Source organism: Uloborus diversus, chromosome 7, assembly GCF_026930045.1.
Source record: "Uloborus diversus isolate 005 chromosome 7, Udiv.v.3.1, whole genome shotgun sequence".
NCBI classification, from domain to species: domain Eukaryota; kingdom Metazoa; phylum Arthropoda; class Arachnida; order Araneae; family Uloboridae; genus Uloborus; species Uloborus diversus.
In genome coordinates this window covers 58,071,209-58,090,052 of record NC_072737.1, presented here as the reverse complement: position 1 = coordinate 58,090,052, position 18,844 = coordinate 58,071,209, and the positions used below count along the sequence as shown (strand labels likewise).

Sequence of the window (18,844 nt, the reverse complement as noted above, 5' to 3'; positions counted from 1 at the left end):
AAGTTAAAATTTTAGTCACAAACCTATATTGAAAAAATAATAGTTTAAAAAACTAAAAAAACACGCTTTCGTAGCAAAATGAACTAAAAAGTAAAAAATAATCTTTGGATGATAGTAGTTGACCAATCACTTAATTTTAATGTAATACAAAAAAGCGTGGGGTGCTGTCTATTTACATTTTTGCTTGGACAACAAATGGAAGAAAGTCAAGACAACTGATAAGAAGCCCCACACGCTTTTTTGTATTACATTAAAATTAAGCGATTGGTCAACTACTATCATCCAAAGATTATTTTTTACTTTTTAGTTCATTTTGCTACGAAAGCGTGTTTTTTTAGTTTTTTAAACTATTATTTTATTTTTCTGTTTTTTAGTCTTATGTTGGAGAATTATCAGGCGACGAAATTATTTACAAAACGAGTTCGAGGTAATATTTTAAAGTTAAGACAAGGGCACCCCGATGGGAAGCTACTGTGAGTCATCGATGTATGTTTGCGGAAATCATATTTATATTACTTTGAAAATTTGACATGCATTTGAATAAAAGTTTTGTTCAACAATGGTCTAATCAGCAATAAATTTCCAATTGAAGGCTCACCTAAATTTTGGCATGAAATTAGTTTAAAACAATTATATTTCATGTTCTAATTACCTTGGAACATTGGAACAAATTTTGTCTGACGCAGAAAAATTAAAGGTTTTTGTAGATATTTTTAAATAATTTTTACGAGCATTTTTTAATGTTTTTTTTTTTTTTTTTTAAATTTTTCTTTTTTCACATTGTTGGACTTATGCCAAAATATTGATTAAAATTGGAGGAAACTAACAATTAAAAGCGTTAATTAATTAATTTGATTATAGAACATTGCATTGTCATCGGGTCTCAGATCGCGTGCCAAATTTCAAAAGAATCCGATCGCAGGAAGTGGGCGAAATTTGAGCTGCAAGATTCCGTTACAAGATACATACATACATACATACATACATACAGGTGAAGCTAATAAAAGCGTGTTAAAAATTAAAAAAAAATATCCACCTTATATGTGAGTCAGTGAGAAACAAAGAGATATAAGTAGCAAAATGAAAAATTTGGAGATAATCAGTACAAATGGAAGGTGAACCTCTCCTCTGTCTTGGGGCAAGATATATTACTAATAGCCCTGGTAGGTTCTGTTATGCAGTATGATCCAGAAAAAAATTTCAATGAGAGCCTACCTAGGACTTTATCTTGAAACGCGTTTTACTCAAAACTTAAATGCCCACTTACATCCATTTGCTTCTCACTGCCTCATGTGTTAAATACATTATTCTTTAACATTTGATGCACATAAACACTTTTTTTTTACAGGAAACAATAATATAGTTTTTCCAGATATTGAAAATTTCACGATTTGAATTTTCTAAAGAAAATAGAAATGGAGGAAAATAAGATACAGAAAAACAAAGAGACGGATTTGGAAGAGCTCAAAAAAGAAATAGAAATGGTGAGTTAATTTTAAACTGCTTTATTTCATTGATAATTTTTAGTTTATGTTTTTGTTCTTCACACTCTTTGGATTTGAGAACGACGATCCTTATTCCATCTTTGTGATCTTTACTAATTATAAAGCTAGATGTCTGGATCTCTGTCTGTCAGGATCTCTGTGACGCGCATAGCGCCTAGACTGTTCGGCCAATTTTTATGAAATTTGGCACAAAATTAGTTTGTAGCATGGGGGTGTGCACCTCTAAGCGATTTTTCAAAAATTCGATTTTGTTCTTTTTCTATTCCAATTTTAAGAACATTTTCCCTAGCAAAATTATCATAAGATGGACGAGTAAATTACTAAGTTATCATAACGTGGAACCGTAACATCGGCAATCCAATTGGCAAGAAATTCACCATATACATTATTTGTAAATGTACATGCGAACCAAAAGACCTTTTAATTTTCTACTACAGGCAAAGTCGTGCGGGTACCATTAGTACCAAATAAACTACGTAAGAATCGTATACATGGTGTACACATGCAAAGAAAAGAAGTGCACATAAATACGTAAATTGGACATATATAAAATCGGCTTTTCAAATTAACTCATTTTGCATTGGAAAATATACGATAAAAATACACGATGCTCATAAAATTTTCCAATGATAAAGAAAATTCAAAATACTTCAGACTTAAACACAATTTTTTTAATTACAATCCTGTTCTTAAAAAGGTGTTTTTCACTTTTTACGTGTGCACCTATTTCGGTTTTGAGAAGATTTCCACTTCGGGTCAGGCTCTAGCGCAGCCAGAACTTACCTTCTGGGGGATGAGGGTTTGATTACAACGGTCTTTATAAAGATTTAAACCGTTATTAGCGTACTTTCCCAGTAAAAGTCAGAAAAAGAAGAAAAAAGCATGAAAGAAGGCTTAATGCATCTTAAAAATATCGTGAAAAACAAAAAAAAGTCAAAAATAAATAAAATAATTAAATAAATATTGAAAAATTAAAAATTAGAAAGTAGGGTATTGAGATGGGGAAAAATGTCTGTCGGTCTGTCTGTCGGTCGGTCTGTCTGTCTGTCGGTCTGTCTGTCTGTCGGTCTGTCTGTCGGTCTGTCTGTCTGTCCCCCCCTAATAACTTTTGAATGAATAGTCCGATTCGAACAAACTTTTTTTTGTTCGAACGATCTCGGCGAGGACACCTCATTCCACATTTCACTTTTTGATTTGAACTATTTTTTGCTCAATTTTGAACAGTTCAAAAAAACTTAACATTAGCGCCTACGGGGAAATTCAAGGCAATTCCGAACTGTGAGGCGAATTTGTTTCAAACAAGCTTTGTAGGAAAAAGATTTTGATGAAAAACTTGTGTATAAACTATCTTTTTTAATTGAACAATTTTCCGTTCAATTTTGAACAGTTCAAATCCCTTAACAATAGTGCCTGCGAGGAAACTGAAAGTCAATGTAGATTCCGTACTTGAAGGCGGATTTACTTCAAACAAATTTTGTTGGAAATAACTCTTGACGCCAAACTCCAGACTTCGACTACGAGAATTTAAGGGCACTTGACTCCGACTCCGAGAATTTAAGGGCACTTGACTCCGACTCCTGTGCCCGACAATTAATCGGACTCCGACTCCCCGACTTTGACTCTGACTTCGTAGTTTTGGCAAAAATTTATACACGGTGGACAAATGACTGACTCCGATTCTTAAATATTCGACTCCGACTCCTTTATCTCAAAATGAGATTGACTCCGACTCCGCAGCTATGGTTTTAACTGTGAAATAATTATTGTTGATTTGACTTGTTTTTATTTTTGCGCTAAAGTTTCAATTTAGGTACTCAGTTTTTGGCGAATAAACTCGAAGTCATTTATGTTTCTACATAAAGATATGCGCAGACGATTTTTTTTTTTTTTTTTTGACAAAGAAAATTAATTCTTTAAGTTGACATTTTATTGCTTTTTTTTTTGGTAAGTGCATTAATTCATTTAAAAAAATGTTTTTTGGCAACAGGGGAAAAGAAACGATTTTTTTTTTTTTTTGATATGATGTATTTATTTTAATGAGCTGATTAACTTTAATTATTATTTTCTCGTTTTGAAAGCTGTTAAAGATTTTTTTTAATGGAAAAAAGTGTATTAGCTGCTTTGTTTAAAAGTTGCTGCTTTTTTTTTACGCATAAAATTTTTTTTAGATGAGTGGGGAATATTTTATTCCTAGAAATCAGCTTAAAGTATTTTAAAAATATGTTTGAAAAAAATTTGCGATTTTAGCTATTTTTGAGAATATTGATCAGGTACTAGAAAGTAGTATGGGTATACGGGAAAGTAGGCTCATCTAGTTCTAGACAGAACTTCTGGTGTTATAATTGACAATGTGTGTCAAAACAAAAGATTCTGGGGTGTTAACCCTCAAACGCCCCTAGCTGTCCTTTGTGATTTTTTTTTCATAGTTGCTATTTTCAATGATAGCGCCACATACGTCAATTTAGCCAATTGTTGTAGCTAACTGTAGCGTTCAATTTAGCTGCGCAAATGTTCTTTGGGAGGGACGGGCATCCTTGCATGATGAAATTGCACTCTAACTTCAACAATGTTTGTTCTATTATCTAGTAATAAGTATGGATAAATGGTACCACGTTTGTTCCAAAGACTCATATTTTCGGTTTTCTATACCGTAAAAGCACTTATTTTTGCGAGTAGGGACTTTCGTGTCAATGAAGATGTCGGTGCTTTCGCGAGCAACAAATTTCGTGAATTTTATATAAAAATAACGGAAATTGGATTAAAAAATGTAAACTTGAAATATTTTGCAAGGTTTAAATTTTCGCAATTTTGACAGGCTTGCAAAAATTAAAGCTCAGCAAAAACAAGTACTTTTCAGCCTACTTTCCCAGTAAAAGTCAGAAAAAGAAGAAAAAAGCATGAAAGAAGGCTTAATGCATCTTAAAAATATCCCGAAAAACAAAAAAAAGTCAAAAATAAATAAAATAATTAAATAAATATCGAAAAATTAAAAATTGGAAAGTAGGGTATTGAGATGGGAAAAAATGTCTGTCGGTCTGTCTGTCGGTCTGTCTGTCTGTCCCCCCCCCCCCCCCCCCTAATAACTTTTGAATGAATAGTCCGATTCGAACAAACTTTTTTTTGTTCGAAAGATCTCGGCAAGGACACCTTATTCCCATATTTCGCTTTTTGGTTTGAACTATTTTTTGTTCAATTTTGAACAGTTCAAAAAAACTTAACATTACCTCCTACGGGGAAATTCAAGGCAATTCCGAACTGTGAGGCGAATTTGCTTCAAACAAACTTTGTAGGAAAAAGCTTTTGATGAAAAACTTGTATATAAAATATCTTTTTGATTTGAACAATTTTCTGTTCAATTTTGAACAGTTCAAATCCCTTAACATTAGCGCCTACGGGGAAACTGAAAGTGAATGTAGATTCCGTACTTGAAGGCGGATTTACTTCAAACAAATTTTGTTGGAAATAGCTCTTGACGCCGAACTCCAGACTCCGACTCCGAGAATTTAGGGGCACCTAAATCCGAATCCGACTCCTGTGCCCGACAATTAATCGGACTCCGACTCCCCGACTTCGACTATGACTTCGTAGCTTTGGCAAAAATTTATACACGGAGGACAAATGACTGAGTCCGATTCTCGGATACTCGACTCCGACTAATTTATCTCAAAATGAGATTGACTCCGACTCCGCAGCTATGGTTTTGACTGCGAAATAATTATTGTTGATATGACTTTTTTTTATTTTCACGCTAAAGTTTTAATTTATGTATTCAGTTTTCGACGAAAAAACTCGAAGTCATTTATGTTTCTACATAAAGATATGCGCAGACGATTTTTTTTTTCAACAACGAAAAATATTTCTTTAAGTTGACATTTTATTGTTTTTATTTATTTTGGTAAGTGCATTAATTCATTTAAAAAATTATTTTTGGCAACAGGGGAAAAAGAAACGATTTTTTTTTTGATAGGATGTATTTATTTTAATGAGCTTATTAATTTTTATTATTTTTTTTTCGTTTTGAAAGCTGTTGAAGAATTTTTTTTTAATGGAAAAAAGTGTATTAGCTGCTTTGTTTAAAAGTTGCTGCTATTTTATTTGTTCGTTTTGTTTTTTTTTCTTTTTTTACGCATCTAATTTTTTAGATGAGTGAGGAATATTTTATTCCTAGAAAGTAGCTTAAAATATTGGAAAAATATGTTTGAAATAATTTGCGATTTTAGCTATTTTGAGAACATTGATCAGGTACTAGAAAGTAGTATGGGTATACGGGAAAGTAGGCTCGTCTAGTTCTGGACAGAACTTCTTGTTATTTAAAAGACGATATTTGTTTCAACAAAACTTTTTCTATAAAGTCTCTTTGTTTATATTCATCTAACTCGTGAACTGTATTCGTTGTTATGTACTGTCCGCCACTGAGAAGTTTAGCTATGGCCTTGAACAAGTCCATGTCTTTCAAGGGAGAGCAATCAGTAAGAAAAGGAATTGTTAGGCGCAGAGTTGTGCTACCATTAAGCCTTTTGAACTTCAGCTGTTTTTCCTCACCCCTATTTCAACAAATGGAATCGTTTAATCGGCCGGCCAGCGGAACTCAACTTGCCAGAGGAGGACAGTACGTCAGCGTGCTTCTTTTGCGCTTTGAGTATAAAATACCACTCTTGTATTCTGAATTTTAAGTCTTCCTGATAAATTCTTCTAAGAATACGAAAAAAAAAAAGGAAAAAAGGTCGATTTATAAGTATTACACAGCTTGTACCACATTAGAGGTATTAACGAATAAGTGATGAGTGCCGAACCCATATCAAGAGACTTCCATCATGAGTAAGATGTATCTCAAAATACTTCAGTAAATGAAGAAGATACACGAAGAAAATTATCTTTTCTTTCTAACGATAGTGACCACACCCTATTCATGCATTCCTAACTTATATTTTCCTTGCAATCTCTTAGCTGCAGAGATAATAACTGAAATAACAAATGAATTGCTAACATGTCATTGAGGTAATACTATTATGATTGCTTCTTTGCATTTTGTAGTAATAATATTTTTCATATTATACATAGGTAAATGCATTACGCTGTGTAACAAAAAATAATGCATTTTCAGACATTTTACTTCGACTTAATGTTATTTATACAAACAATAAATAAGCTAGAATAAAATCAATTTCTTCATGCCTTTCTCAGTTATTTTTCTTTTGAAGTTTTTAGAGGTCGGTTTGTATTCGTTTTTTTTAGTCCTAACAATGTAAGTAGAAAACAATTATTTTATACTTTACATAAATTCATATTTGATTTCTAAACTTTAAATCTCGTAGCATCAGATTTCACATAATTTCCTTGAAATGGAAATATGAGAAGGATTCAAAAAATTTTAAATTATCCAATCATACTGTTTTAAACAACATTTTGAATCAAAGAACACTCCATACAATAAGCAACGATTTTTCATTTTAAAATGTTAAAATGTTTTATTATTATTATTTTTTTAATGACCCGGACATTTTTTTTTTTAGTTTCTGATGGAAATTCAAACATATGTGAAAATTTTTCCCACGTACACTCAAACCTATTTTTAAGCTGGGGACAGGGGGACAAAAAAAAGGGGGGGGGGGGAATGCTCATTTTCTACCATTGAAGCTTTATAAGAGATTGTAAAGCTCAATGCCTGTTCACATAAAATATGTATGACGAGTTAAAAAAAAAAAAAAAAGGAGAGAGAGATGAGCATCAAAATGAATTTGAATGTAATACGTAACTACGGGAGAAAAAAAAATTCTTATGTTTTAAAATATAACATATTTTGTAAACACACATAAAATATTTTAAACATATTGAAACCACGATGCTAAAAATAAAATTCTCTAACGCCAGTATTAACTTTTGCAGTTAAAACAAAATGATTCACTTTGTAAATGACTTTTTATTTATGTACATCTTTCTTATAAATTCACCAACGGTCATTAATAATTTGTAATATAATTTGTCAACGGTCCCTACCTTGAAGGATGCATAAACGGTGTCATAATGCAAATACTCTCAGCAGTAATCATTGATTGGATTTGTGCAAATAAACCGCTAAGATTGATTCACTTATGGATAATCGATGAGAGAAATTAGAAAGTGACATCAGTATTATCCATTAGATACTGATTGAACTCTTTTTAACCCCCAACAAACAAGGGAAGGGGGTTAAAGGTTTGACGTGTCTGTGTATCTGTGTGTCTATCTGTGTCACTCTAGCGCCTAAATGGATGGACCGATTTAAAAATTAAAAAATATATATTTCGAAAAGAGAGTTGGTCAAGAGTGTTTTCAGCTAGGTTGCATCTTTGGATGACATTAATTAACGAAGATATGAATTAAAAACCTCTAAAAGGTTTTTTCGCGATTTTTGCAGTGAAAACATAGTTAAAAAGTTTAAAATTTAATACCAAAATAAAGGATTTTTTTTTTCCGCGTCTGATAGAATGTGTTTGGAACTTCCATCTTTCATAGAATTCGAGTTATAACGTTTTTTGAAGCAGATTTTAACAACGGCTACGCCTTTATTCACGCGATTAATAACCGAATTCATTGTTGACCGACAAGAAAATAAAACTCAATGATTTAAAATTTTTATCTCTTGCCAGTTTCTATTTAATAGCAAATAAACTACTTGACATTGATTTTGAATAATATAAGGCTTTTAAAAGCATTTTCGATTTTCCCTCTTGATTCTACAGTTGCAACTCAGTCGAGGGTTTTAAAAATTTTTAATTTTATCGTTGCTTGTTTAGCTACATAATCGATTCGTTGCCGAAAGGTCATCCAATAACAACTTTTTCAGAGCAGAAGTTTCAGGAGGTTAATACTAATGAATATTCATGTATTTGGGAATCTATATACAGGGTATTTGTAGAAAATCTTGCACTAAAAAAGAAAATTCAATGGGAAAAAAACTATTTCAGATTTAGAGGAAGGTGGAACATTTTGGTATACTTTTTAACTAATTATTTTTAGAAGTTTTATTTTCAAACCAATTTTTACCACTCAGAAGATTTTTTAAGGGAAACTTAAAATTCAGCATACAAGAGTGGTATTTTATACTCAAAGCGCAAAAGAAGCACACTGACGTACTGTCCGCCTCTGGCAAGTTGAGTTCCGTTGGCTGGCCGATTAAACGATTCCATTTGTTGAAATATAGGTGAGGAAAAACTGCAAAAGTTCAAAAGGCTTAATGGTAGCACAACTCTGCGCCTAACAATTCCTTTTCTTACTGATTGCTCTCCCTTGAAAGAAATGGACTTGCTCAAGGCCATAGCTCAACTTCTCAGTGGCGGACAGTACATAACAACGAATACAGCTCACGCGGTAGATAAATATAAACAAAGAGACTTTATAAAAAAAGTTTTGTTGAAATAAATATCGTCTTTTAAATAAAAAGTACTTGTTTTTGCTGAGTTTTAATTTTCGCAAGCCTGTCAAAATTGCGAAAATTTAAACCTTGAAAAATATTTCAAGTTTACATTTTTTAATCTAATTTCGGTTATTTTTATATAAAATTCACGAAATTTGCTGCTCGAGAAATCACCGATATCTTCATTGTCACGAAAGTCCCTACTCGCAAAAATAAGTGCTTTTACGGTATAGAAAACCGAAAATATGAGTCTTTGGAACAAACATGGTACCATTTATCCATACTTATTACTAGATAATACATAATAGAACAAACATTGTTGAAGTTAGAGTGCAATTTCATCATGCAAGGATGCCCATTCCTCCCAAAGAACATTTGCGCAGCCTCCACGAAGAGCAGTCAGAACGATAGAAGCCCCCCGCCCCCTTCCCGCCCAGAAAAGGGAGAAATGCCCTTGAAAACAACGACCGTAAAATACTTAATGCCGTAGTTTGTTCCATACCCCTCCCCCTGATGAGCATCCTTGCATAATGATAGTGATTTGCCACAACAATTTAAATACACATTTGGATACAATTGCACCGTCTGGCGTCTCTTTCTCCAAAGCATCATTTACATATCGTCAACTCAAAGCAACATTAGGATATCTTACTGTTATCCCAGGAATGACTTACTGATGCTCTGACGCGACAATATGGGATTTAAGAACTCCTCTGATAACACAACATGTCAAGGCTAAGTTGTTGTGATGTCAGTGTGAGTCACATTGTTCACAAGTCACTAAATGATAGAGTTGCGACGTCTCACAGGAGTCAAGATGTGACACAATTGTGACATGTTTCCGGTAACTTTACTGAAACGTCTCCAAATTTTTAATTTTGCCACTTGCATCCCTTTGCTTCTCACTACCTCATATTACTTCTGGAAATGTTTCAAAAATTTATTGTATTATTTAGAAGTAAAATCTATTTTCTTTATACAGTTCATTCGATGAAAAAAGGATTTAAAATGCTTGAAGCATTCATAGGTGGTTTGTGTAACAAATGATGTTAAAGCAAATGATGGTTTGTTTAACAAATGATGTCTATTAAAATTGAATGAAATTCCAGCTGTGTTACTGTGTTACCAGCTGTGACGTTACCACGGACTGATATTCTTAAGTCACTGCCTGATGGCTTTAAAGTGACGATTTGTGACTGCACACGACGGGAGAACATACATGTGACCGTCACACAACTTTCACATACGAGTCACATTTTAGTCATTGTGGTATCAGGTACCTTATCTTGTTAATGCTTGCTATATCTTCCCTTTTCAACAACTGCTCAGACTCCATTTTGCTCTGTCTGCATTATCATGAAGTTTGCACAAGCGAGCTGATGTACATGGCTGTCCACAAGTGATGCTAGGATGCCACTCATAAATTTTTACACCCTCCCTCCCTTTGTCACAAGCCAAGCCCCTACCCCCTTTCCTCATGTCACGCTAAAATTACATTAACATACTCTTGCAGTTTAGAGACACAATATCACATTTCAATTTTTATTTTAAAAAGTTATCAATATTAGCCTAAGTGTTAAAATATTCTTAAGTTGCCAAAAGTTACATGTACTAACCAGATGCTAAACAGTTGTAAATATTAAATTTGAGGCTTCAGCATTGGTAGCTACCAGTTTTTTAAAACGTCTCTTGTGTTCTTATTTATTTATTTATTTATTTATTTATTTTTTGAGATTTAGTGGTCTTCTATTCTATCTTTGTAGAGATACTTTCAAGCAAGTTCTAATAAATTGCTTACTTTTAAATGGTGCAAGGTTTTATCCTTTTACGTTACAATAATATTGTGATAATTGACAATTGTGGACATAACAACAAAGGTGTAAGTACTCAAGATATTCTTTTGATTTAATTTTCTTACCAGTATTGAATTCAAACTTTAGTCAGCATCGATAGTTTTCGAGATAAACGAGAAGAACAAACCAAAAATAGTTTTTTTTTAATTCTTGTTTTTTAGTCCATTTTCCTACAAGGAAATTTTCTCAATATTCGTTGGTGTGAGAAACTCTTTTGATTTATATAGATAAATACAATACGATATATTTTCCTTGCTTTGTAAAAGAATGAATTTTTTTTTTTTTTTTTTTTTTTTTTTTTAGGACGAGCACAAAATTCCTTTAGATGAATTATGCAGCAGATTAGAGACAGACTTAGAAAAGGTAAATTTTAGCGTAGATTATTTAAATAAATACTTGATTGCAGTCATTGATTTGTCAAAAATTTATGTGATCAAACTCAGATTAAATATCACGCATGTAGCATTTAAACGTGTCAGAGTTATGTATCATCATTTAATCTCATTTAATGTTTGATTCTGTTTATTTTTTAAATTTCATTTGAATAAGTTTTTAAATTCAGTTTTATGGGGTGAACAAGAAATGTAATGTTTGGTTTACATTAGAGATGAAAACAGTCGGAAAAAAAACGGAAAATTTCCGAAAAAAACGGAAAAAATCGTTTTTTTCCGAAGGAGTAAATTTTCACTTCGGAAAAATTGAAAAAAAAAAAAATAATAATAAATGATTTTTTTTTTTAACTTTTCAGGGTTTAAATTGAAAATTTCAGCAAAAAGTGATTAGAAATTTCTCACGCTTAAACTCTGATGTAATTCCCCCCCCCCCCGTTTTATGTTAAAATACTGTCTAACATTAATGCAAGTTGTTGTATGACAATATAATTTGCATATAGATCAAAAAATGTTTAGTAATACTTTTTGCAAGAAAGCTTAAACCAATAATCTTAGTGAAGAATTTATTTTCCTTCTTCATAAAACAAACAAGTTAACTTTAATCACAAAACTATGTTTCTGCTGATTGTGCGAACCAAAATTTAAAGGGTGCGGCAAAAAAAAAAAAAAAAATACTCGCAAGCAATTTTCCATGAAACTTTAATCAATAAATTTAATTGGTTTCAAACTGGCAGCATTTTGCAGTAATACAGAGATGCAACTGCTTGTTGAAATTTTCATTTAAGGGCTCTCTGCAAGTCCTTTAATCAATCCTATTCCCTATAAAGCAATTGGTTTAGAGAGTTCAATTTTATGTGTGTTTAGGGTAGACCTTTGACTCCAAAATAGGCCAAACAGTGTAATGAATGGAATTGAGGTCGAGCGAGTAGAGCGTTCACTCTAAAGATATCATGTCAAAAACAATGCGCCTTGCACCACCTCTTGTCTTTTTGGCCATATGAATCGGTGTGGAGTTAAAGGAAAATGTCCAGTCTACAATGCTGAAGTGCTCTTAGACCCACAGAAGTACAATAACTTCCAAAATGTATTTCTGGTTCACTTTTTGATTCATTTTACAGCCCTCATTCACAAAAAACTACAGATTTTTTGTCGGTTGTGCTGATTCCATCTCATACCAAGCCTGACTTCGGATTTTGGCGACGTTTAACACTTTCTAAGGTGCTTGGAGTGTCTACAGACCAAATCCTATGGTTCTGGGGGATGTGAGCAGATTGATCGGTAAACCAGTGAAAGGTATCTCTTCCAGCGAGGACTTGCGGCCCGTCTCAAATGTTTCTGGCATCTTTGGAGTCATACAAATGCCTGAACTTCTTGGAACTCGTAAAACTGCTGTTTGAGCTGTTTTTTCCCTTAGTCCCACTTATCGGTCACAAATTTCCATCTTACAAATGACTTCTCTCGTGGAAACCCAAGGATTTCATTGAATTCACTTTTGGATGACCTGACGATTCACTGAAATGTTCACTGTTCGTTTTTGTACACATCCCCCAAGCCACTTGAAACGGCATGCCGTTTCAAATACTGTTTGTCGAGGGACAACAAGCAAACGAACTGTTTTGTACACATTCCCGACTATCATTTCCAAGCCACTTGAAACGGCATGCCGTTTCAAATACTGTTTGTCGAGGGACAACAAGAAAACGAACTGTCGTTCTACTTGGTTAAACAACTTAAAATAGCAGGTATTTTGCTTAAAATTGTAAGAAAACCGAAAAACAATACATAAACTAGGTAATAAATTAGGCACTCATTAAAATGAAATTACCTTTCTTCCATTCGATGATACAATTTTTGTCCGATATTTTTTTTGCCGCACCCTGTATACTACCGTGCTAAGCAAAAAAGGGGAATTTGCAGTTGTGCTGAAGCTGAGATATTGTATTTTAAAGTGTGTCTCTTCCATATATTTGATTCAAATGTCTTTTTTTTTTTTAAGAATTTTTCAAAACAATAGTTCTTGATCAAACGACCCTACAATATCTTATTTATTAAGTAAAATATGAAACAGAGAGCAATTTGGTTATAATAACTCAAATTTGTTCAAAAGTGCTGGTATGGTTACTTTTACTACTGTGCTTAGTACGGCCGTATGAATAAACTGAAACTAGTTTTGGTTCAGCTTAAGAAACACCAATTTAGTTTTGATTTGGTCTGAGACTGGATTGGAAAAAAACTCAATAGCTTTCATTTTCAGACAGTAAAGTTACATTGCATTATTTTTCTTTCAAAAAAAAAAAAAAAAAATCAATCATGTTCGAAAGTCGAAAATTTCAATTAATACTTCAAGTTGTTTCAAAGACAATCTAAAATAGAAAATGTAATCGTTACGATTAGACACACACTACCCAATATTATTGGTTGAATGACGACTTGACTTATTTCTGGTGTTTTTGATCATGAAAGCTCTCAGTTATAAAACAAAAAGTTTTTTTTTTTTGTTCAAATTAATCTTACCTTTATGTGTATTTCTGTTAAGCAGATGTGTGGATAGCATATATTTCTTAATGCTTCACCCTGTATACGTTCCAAGAAACACAGAGCTATTAAGAAACCTTAATTTTATTCATAAAAAAATCAAATTTTCCATTTTTTCCAATTTTTCCCGAAAAAACCGGTAAAAAACCGGTTTTTCCCCCAATTTCAAAATTTCCGGAAATTTTACATTTCTAGTTTACATACACCCCACCTCACCAGTTACTTTACAAAAAATCACCACTTAATAGCAGTGGCGTATCTAGCATAGGTGACACCAGGGGCGGTAATTTGTGGTGTCACCTCCCCCCTCCTACAAACGCAAAAGAAAAAAAATGAAGTTCATGCAATTCAGAAACTACATTTGTGTTATAACGAAATTTTTAATCAGCTAATGTACAAAAAAAAAGATAAAAGTGGGAGGTCCGGAAGTTTAATTCCCCGGAACATTTTCAAATTTGTAGTCTCAAAAATGCATTTTAGCTTCAGATTTTTCAAAAACTTGCAATGCCACTTAGAGTGTCGCCCCCCAGACAGGTGACAGGGAGGCTCCCCCCCCCACCTCCGTAGTGACGCCACTGTTAATAGTTAATAGTGAAAAACTCAAAATTTTTTTATTTTAAATCCTTACTAATGTCACATAAATGCGGAAGTGACATTGTTTGGTCATAGTATATTTGTTTGTTTGTAATTCTTTCATGCCTGAAACTAGTCAATCGATTATCATGAAATTTTGTATACACATTGTCAGGGGTGCGGAATAGGACACAGATTAGTTTTCATCCAAAAAAAAGTATTCCAAGATTTGTATTCAAATTGTGTAGGAAATCATTAATTTTCGAGTATTTTATCGAAAAAAAAGTCACATTTGTTTGATTTTTGCAACATGTTAAAGCCTTTAAAAAGTTGCACAATATGAACTGTATCCGAAGTTAGAGGGATAACTACACTGCTCAAAACAATTAGGGGAGCAAGCAAAAACGTGAAGAAAACCGGGCGAGACGGCCATGTATTGGCATACAATGGATAGTACACGCGTATCAATGCGCAATACAGAAAAAAAGACGTAAAATAATTGGAATTAAGTTTTAATGCTTTGAAAGTATGGAAAAAACGCTAAAAGATGATTTAGGGCAACAATTTGGTTACATGTAAATGATGAAAAAAGACACTGTTTAGACATGATGCATAAGTTTTAATAAGGCGTGTGGGCTCCTCGAACACCTAAGACTGCTGCACACCTGTTTGCCATGGATGCGATGAGGTTATCTATCTGACTTTGGGGAATACTGTTCCACTCCCCAAGAAGTGCAATTTCCAAGTCTCGAACAGTAACAGGCGGCCTTGATCGCGCAGCAATGCGTCGTCCGAGCATGTCCCAAACATGCTCGACTAGATTCAGGTCAGGAGAGCACGCTGGTCATTCCATACGCTGTATTGTTTCAGCTTCAAGCATGTTCTCTACCAGACGAGCTCTATGCGGTCGGGAAATATCATTCTGGAAAACAACGGAATCTCCAATGGCTCCAGAGTAAGGGATGACATGAGGTCGCAGTATCTCGTATGCATACCTTCGGCCAGTCAAAGTGCCATTCCGAATGATATGCAGGTCCGTACGTCCGCCTATGCTGATTCCACCCCATACCATCCAACCAACTCATCTGTATTGTGACTTTTCACGAATGAATGCGAGGTTATTTCGAGTGCCCCTGTCCCTCCATACCAGAAAGCGTCGGATGTCACACTCTAGGCTGATTTGGGACTCATCTGTAAACAACACTTGGCTCCAATCATGTTGCTCCCAATCTCGATGTTCAGCATCCCATCATCTTCGGGCAGCACGGTGGCGTGGGGTCAACGGAATGAGGACCATTGGCCTACGTGCATAGAGCTCTCCCTCATGAAGCCGATTACGTACTGTTTGGCTGGACATCCTTCGTCCTGTTGCCAAGAGTAACTGTCTTTGCAGCTGCGTAGCATTCTCTGTTCTGTTTCGACGGGCTATTAACAGTATATACTGGTTATCAGTTGCTTCAGTGGCATGTGGCCGACCTTGCCCTGGTCGACGTCTAACATTTCCTGTCTCTTGGAATTGATTCCAAAGCCTTGCAACAACACTTCTGGAGACTCAAACAGCGTCCGCGACACTACGTTATGTTTGCGCGGATTCCAGTCTGCCTATAAGATGTCATGTCATGGATTCCGGTAAATCACTCTGTTAAGACATTCTCAAGTAACCTTGTCTCAAGAAAAAATACTGTGCAATCGAATTTCACAGTTACGGCAATAAAACGGACGTTTCTGCAACATCTCGATTTCTGCTCTTATCTCCTTTTTCTGGTTTTTGACGTCATGAACACTGATTGGCATATAAAGTTTTCTTTTTCCGTTTCCTGGTAGGCTTAAAATTATGGATGTTTATATGTACATACATTTTATGTTATTTATTAGTATGCATCTTTGCGTAATTTTGTTAAAACCATGTGCTCCCCTAATTGTTTTGAGCAGTGTAGAACACCCTCCTAATTCTTCATTCCAAGTTGATTTCATATTCTTAAACGAGGCTTATCTTCATTTTTAAAGTATCGTCAGCGGTTTCTAGTCACGGAATTGAAATTTGCAACTCCAATAAACTATAGAGGACGCTGCAGTCAATGTTTAATGGCGGACGAAAAAGGTAAAAGTAACACATGCCGTAACTTACAACTTACTTTGAAGCTTAGTTACTGACAGTAATTTTTCGTCTTGTTTGTGGGAAGCTTTCTTTTCTATTCCGTTGAAATTACATTACATCACAAACTGTCTGAAGCCTATAATTTACCCCAAACAAAACACGTGGAATGGAATGTTTTACCCTTTTCTTTGGTATTGTTAATCACCGCAAGGTAGCGTATTCGAGCTCTGGAATTGCAAATTAAAGTTGAATTTCTGATTCGTAGCAGACGATATTTTCGTGAAGAAATGTAATAAAAAACAAACATAAAGAAATTAAAAAAAAGGAAAAAGTATATACTATTTCTTTGTAAAATATTGTGTTTCATAATTATAGTTATTTGTGGAAAAATGAGTCAAAACCTTTTAAAAAAAAATATATTCAAAAAGAATAATGAATTGAGTTTTCTTGTTTTTATTTTTTGAATATCGACTGCGCTTATTGCGAATAATGAATTAGTCAAGTAGTGTTCTATAAAAATTGTAAGGAACAATTTTATGAAAAAATAATAACCCGAAAGAATAACAAAACTGTTCATAGTATTTTCTCCACGGAATTATTATTTCATGTGAAACTGAAACAACGGTGAAGTATTTTCCTCTTTCATACCCATTTATTTATTTAACTGAAATCATAAATAAATATTTGTCTTAGAAATCTACATGTAACATTATGGTTGCGTTCGATGAGCACGACCGAGAGCGACCGGTTAGTTAATCACGTGACAACTAATGATCACGTGCTCCAATCAACCAATCAACTGCTTAGAATGGTAACCAGTGAGGTAACCGGTTGATCATAGAACGCTGCGGTAAGTAACCGGTTACTTACTGGTTAACCGGTGAGGTTCGTCGAACGCACCCTATGAAAGCTTCAGGTTTACTTGTTTTCCTGAATACCCAATAATGATGTCATAAATAATTAGTACGAGAATTAGATTTAGAATTGAAAGAAAAAGATCTTTTCATATTTCACTAATGAAGCACTAATGAGAGGATTTTTTTCTCCTTTTCATATGTTTACGGATTAAAAGCATTTGAGTTTCGCTATTACATTTATAGTATTGCACTGCTGCTGCAATAAAAAAAATAAACATTATACTTTAAGTTTTTATAATACATTTTTAACGAGCTATAGGAATAAGGATTTCAGTTGTTTCAGTGAAAGATGCGTAATAAGTTCGGCACTTTTGGTATAAATACCGTAGATGTTGCTATATTTGTCCCTAACTTTACAGCATTTATGCAAAATTAACTACTGCAGTAAAAATCTATTCTTTTCAAATACATTAATTTCTTTTATTTCAGGGAGACTGTGGTAGGCAATTTAGCAAATGTTTCTTACTTAAATATTTATCATATTTTGTATCCAATATTTTGCTGTATATAATGAGCGGTTGATTTTGGTGATTTTATTTTTTAAAGATTCTGAGTAGATTTACTTATAGTAGAATACTTTAACGGTTATATTCAACTACAAAATCGCCCGTCAAAATATGATGGATGACATCTGATTTTACATTTGAACGAAGCCATTACCCGTTTGGCGATATTTTAATAGTTGAAGTTTTAACCTTAACTCCAGTGGATTAACCCTGAACTCCAGTAGATAGAGTTCATTTTGTTAACCATTTTTCGTTTCTTCACCTCCCTGAAATGACACAATCTTACCGGTAAAACTGTTAGGTTACCGAGGTTCAGACGCGTCACTATAAAGCCTTTCCCTGCATATAGAACATTACGAAAACATATTATCATATTATCATGCCGCGGAGCGAGTTTCATTTTTGATGATGTCTGGAGCGTTACTCGATCATTGGCTATTATATATATGTGGATTATTATTATGTGCCGCGAATTGAAAAAGTTTGGGAAACACTTGCCATAATTCATTTTGTAAACTATGTATAAGCTGCACATTTAATCAAAATAAAAATTGAATGTCTGACTTTTTTTATTAGTTTCGTTCTCAGTTATTATTGCTGTTAACTTTATCTAGATAATCCAGAGATCCGGATAAACGAGGGCAAGGCCGTATCCAGAAATTTTTTTCGGGAGGGGCCCGGATTAGCACATTGCCTTAACACACACACACACACACATATAGTATATATAGACACACCAAACACATAAAAATGTTAACATAGAAGACTTTTTGTCTCGATTTTTAATGATTCCACTGTTTGAACTGTTGTTATTTTAATTTCTTATTATTTTTTTATTCACCTTGTAGTGGTAAGGATAACAGGAGAGTGTCCCTTTAAGTCGGATGTAGAACATCCATAATTTCAGGGGGTTCGGAGGTTTTCCCCCGAGAAATTTTTGAAAAAAAAAATCTGTATTTTGAGGTTTTATATTAGGTAATTGAGACTACAAAAATATGAAGAAAAATAAAGAGGCAAACAAAGTCTTTTAAAAGTTATACATTCTTTTGCAAATCAAGATCAAACAAAA

The 18,844-nt window shown here is 33.7% G+C and overlaps 1 protein-coding gene across 1 annotated transcript in view; it reads left to right on the top strand.

Annotated features, from left to right (window-relative positions):
- The first annotated feature begins 1,415 nt into the window (after positions 1–1,415).
- The window catches only part of LOC129225928 (sodium/potassium-transporting ATPase subunit alpha-like), a 208,825-nt gene continuing 191,396 nt past the window's right edge, over positions 1,416–18,844 (top strand). Inside the window, exons 1-2 of the mRNA XM_054860469.1 lie at positions 1,416–1,484; positions 11,058–11,117. Coding sequence (XP_054716444.1) covers positions 1,416–1,484; positions 11,058–11,117 — 129 coding nt within the window. The remainder of the gene's footprint in view (positions 1,485–11,057; positions 11,118–18,844) is intronic.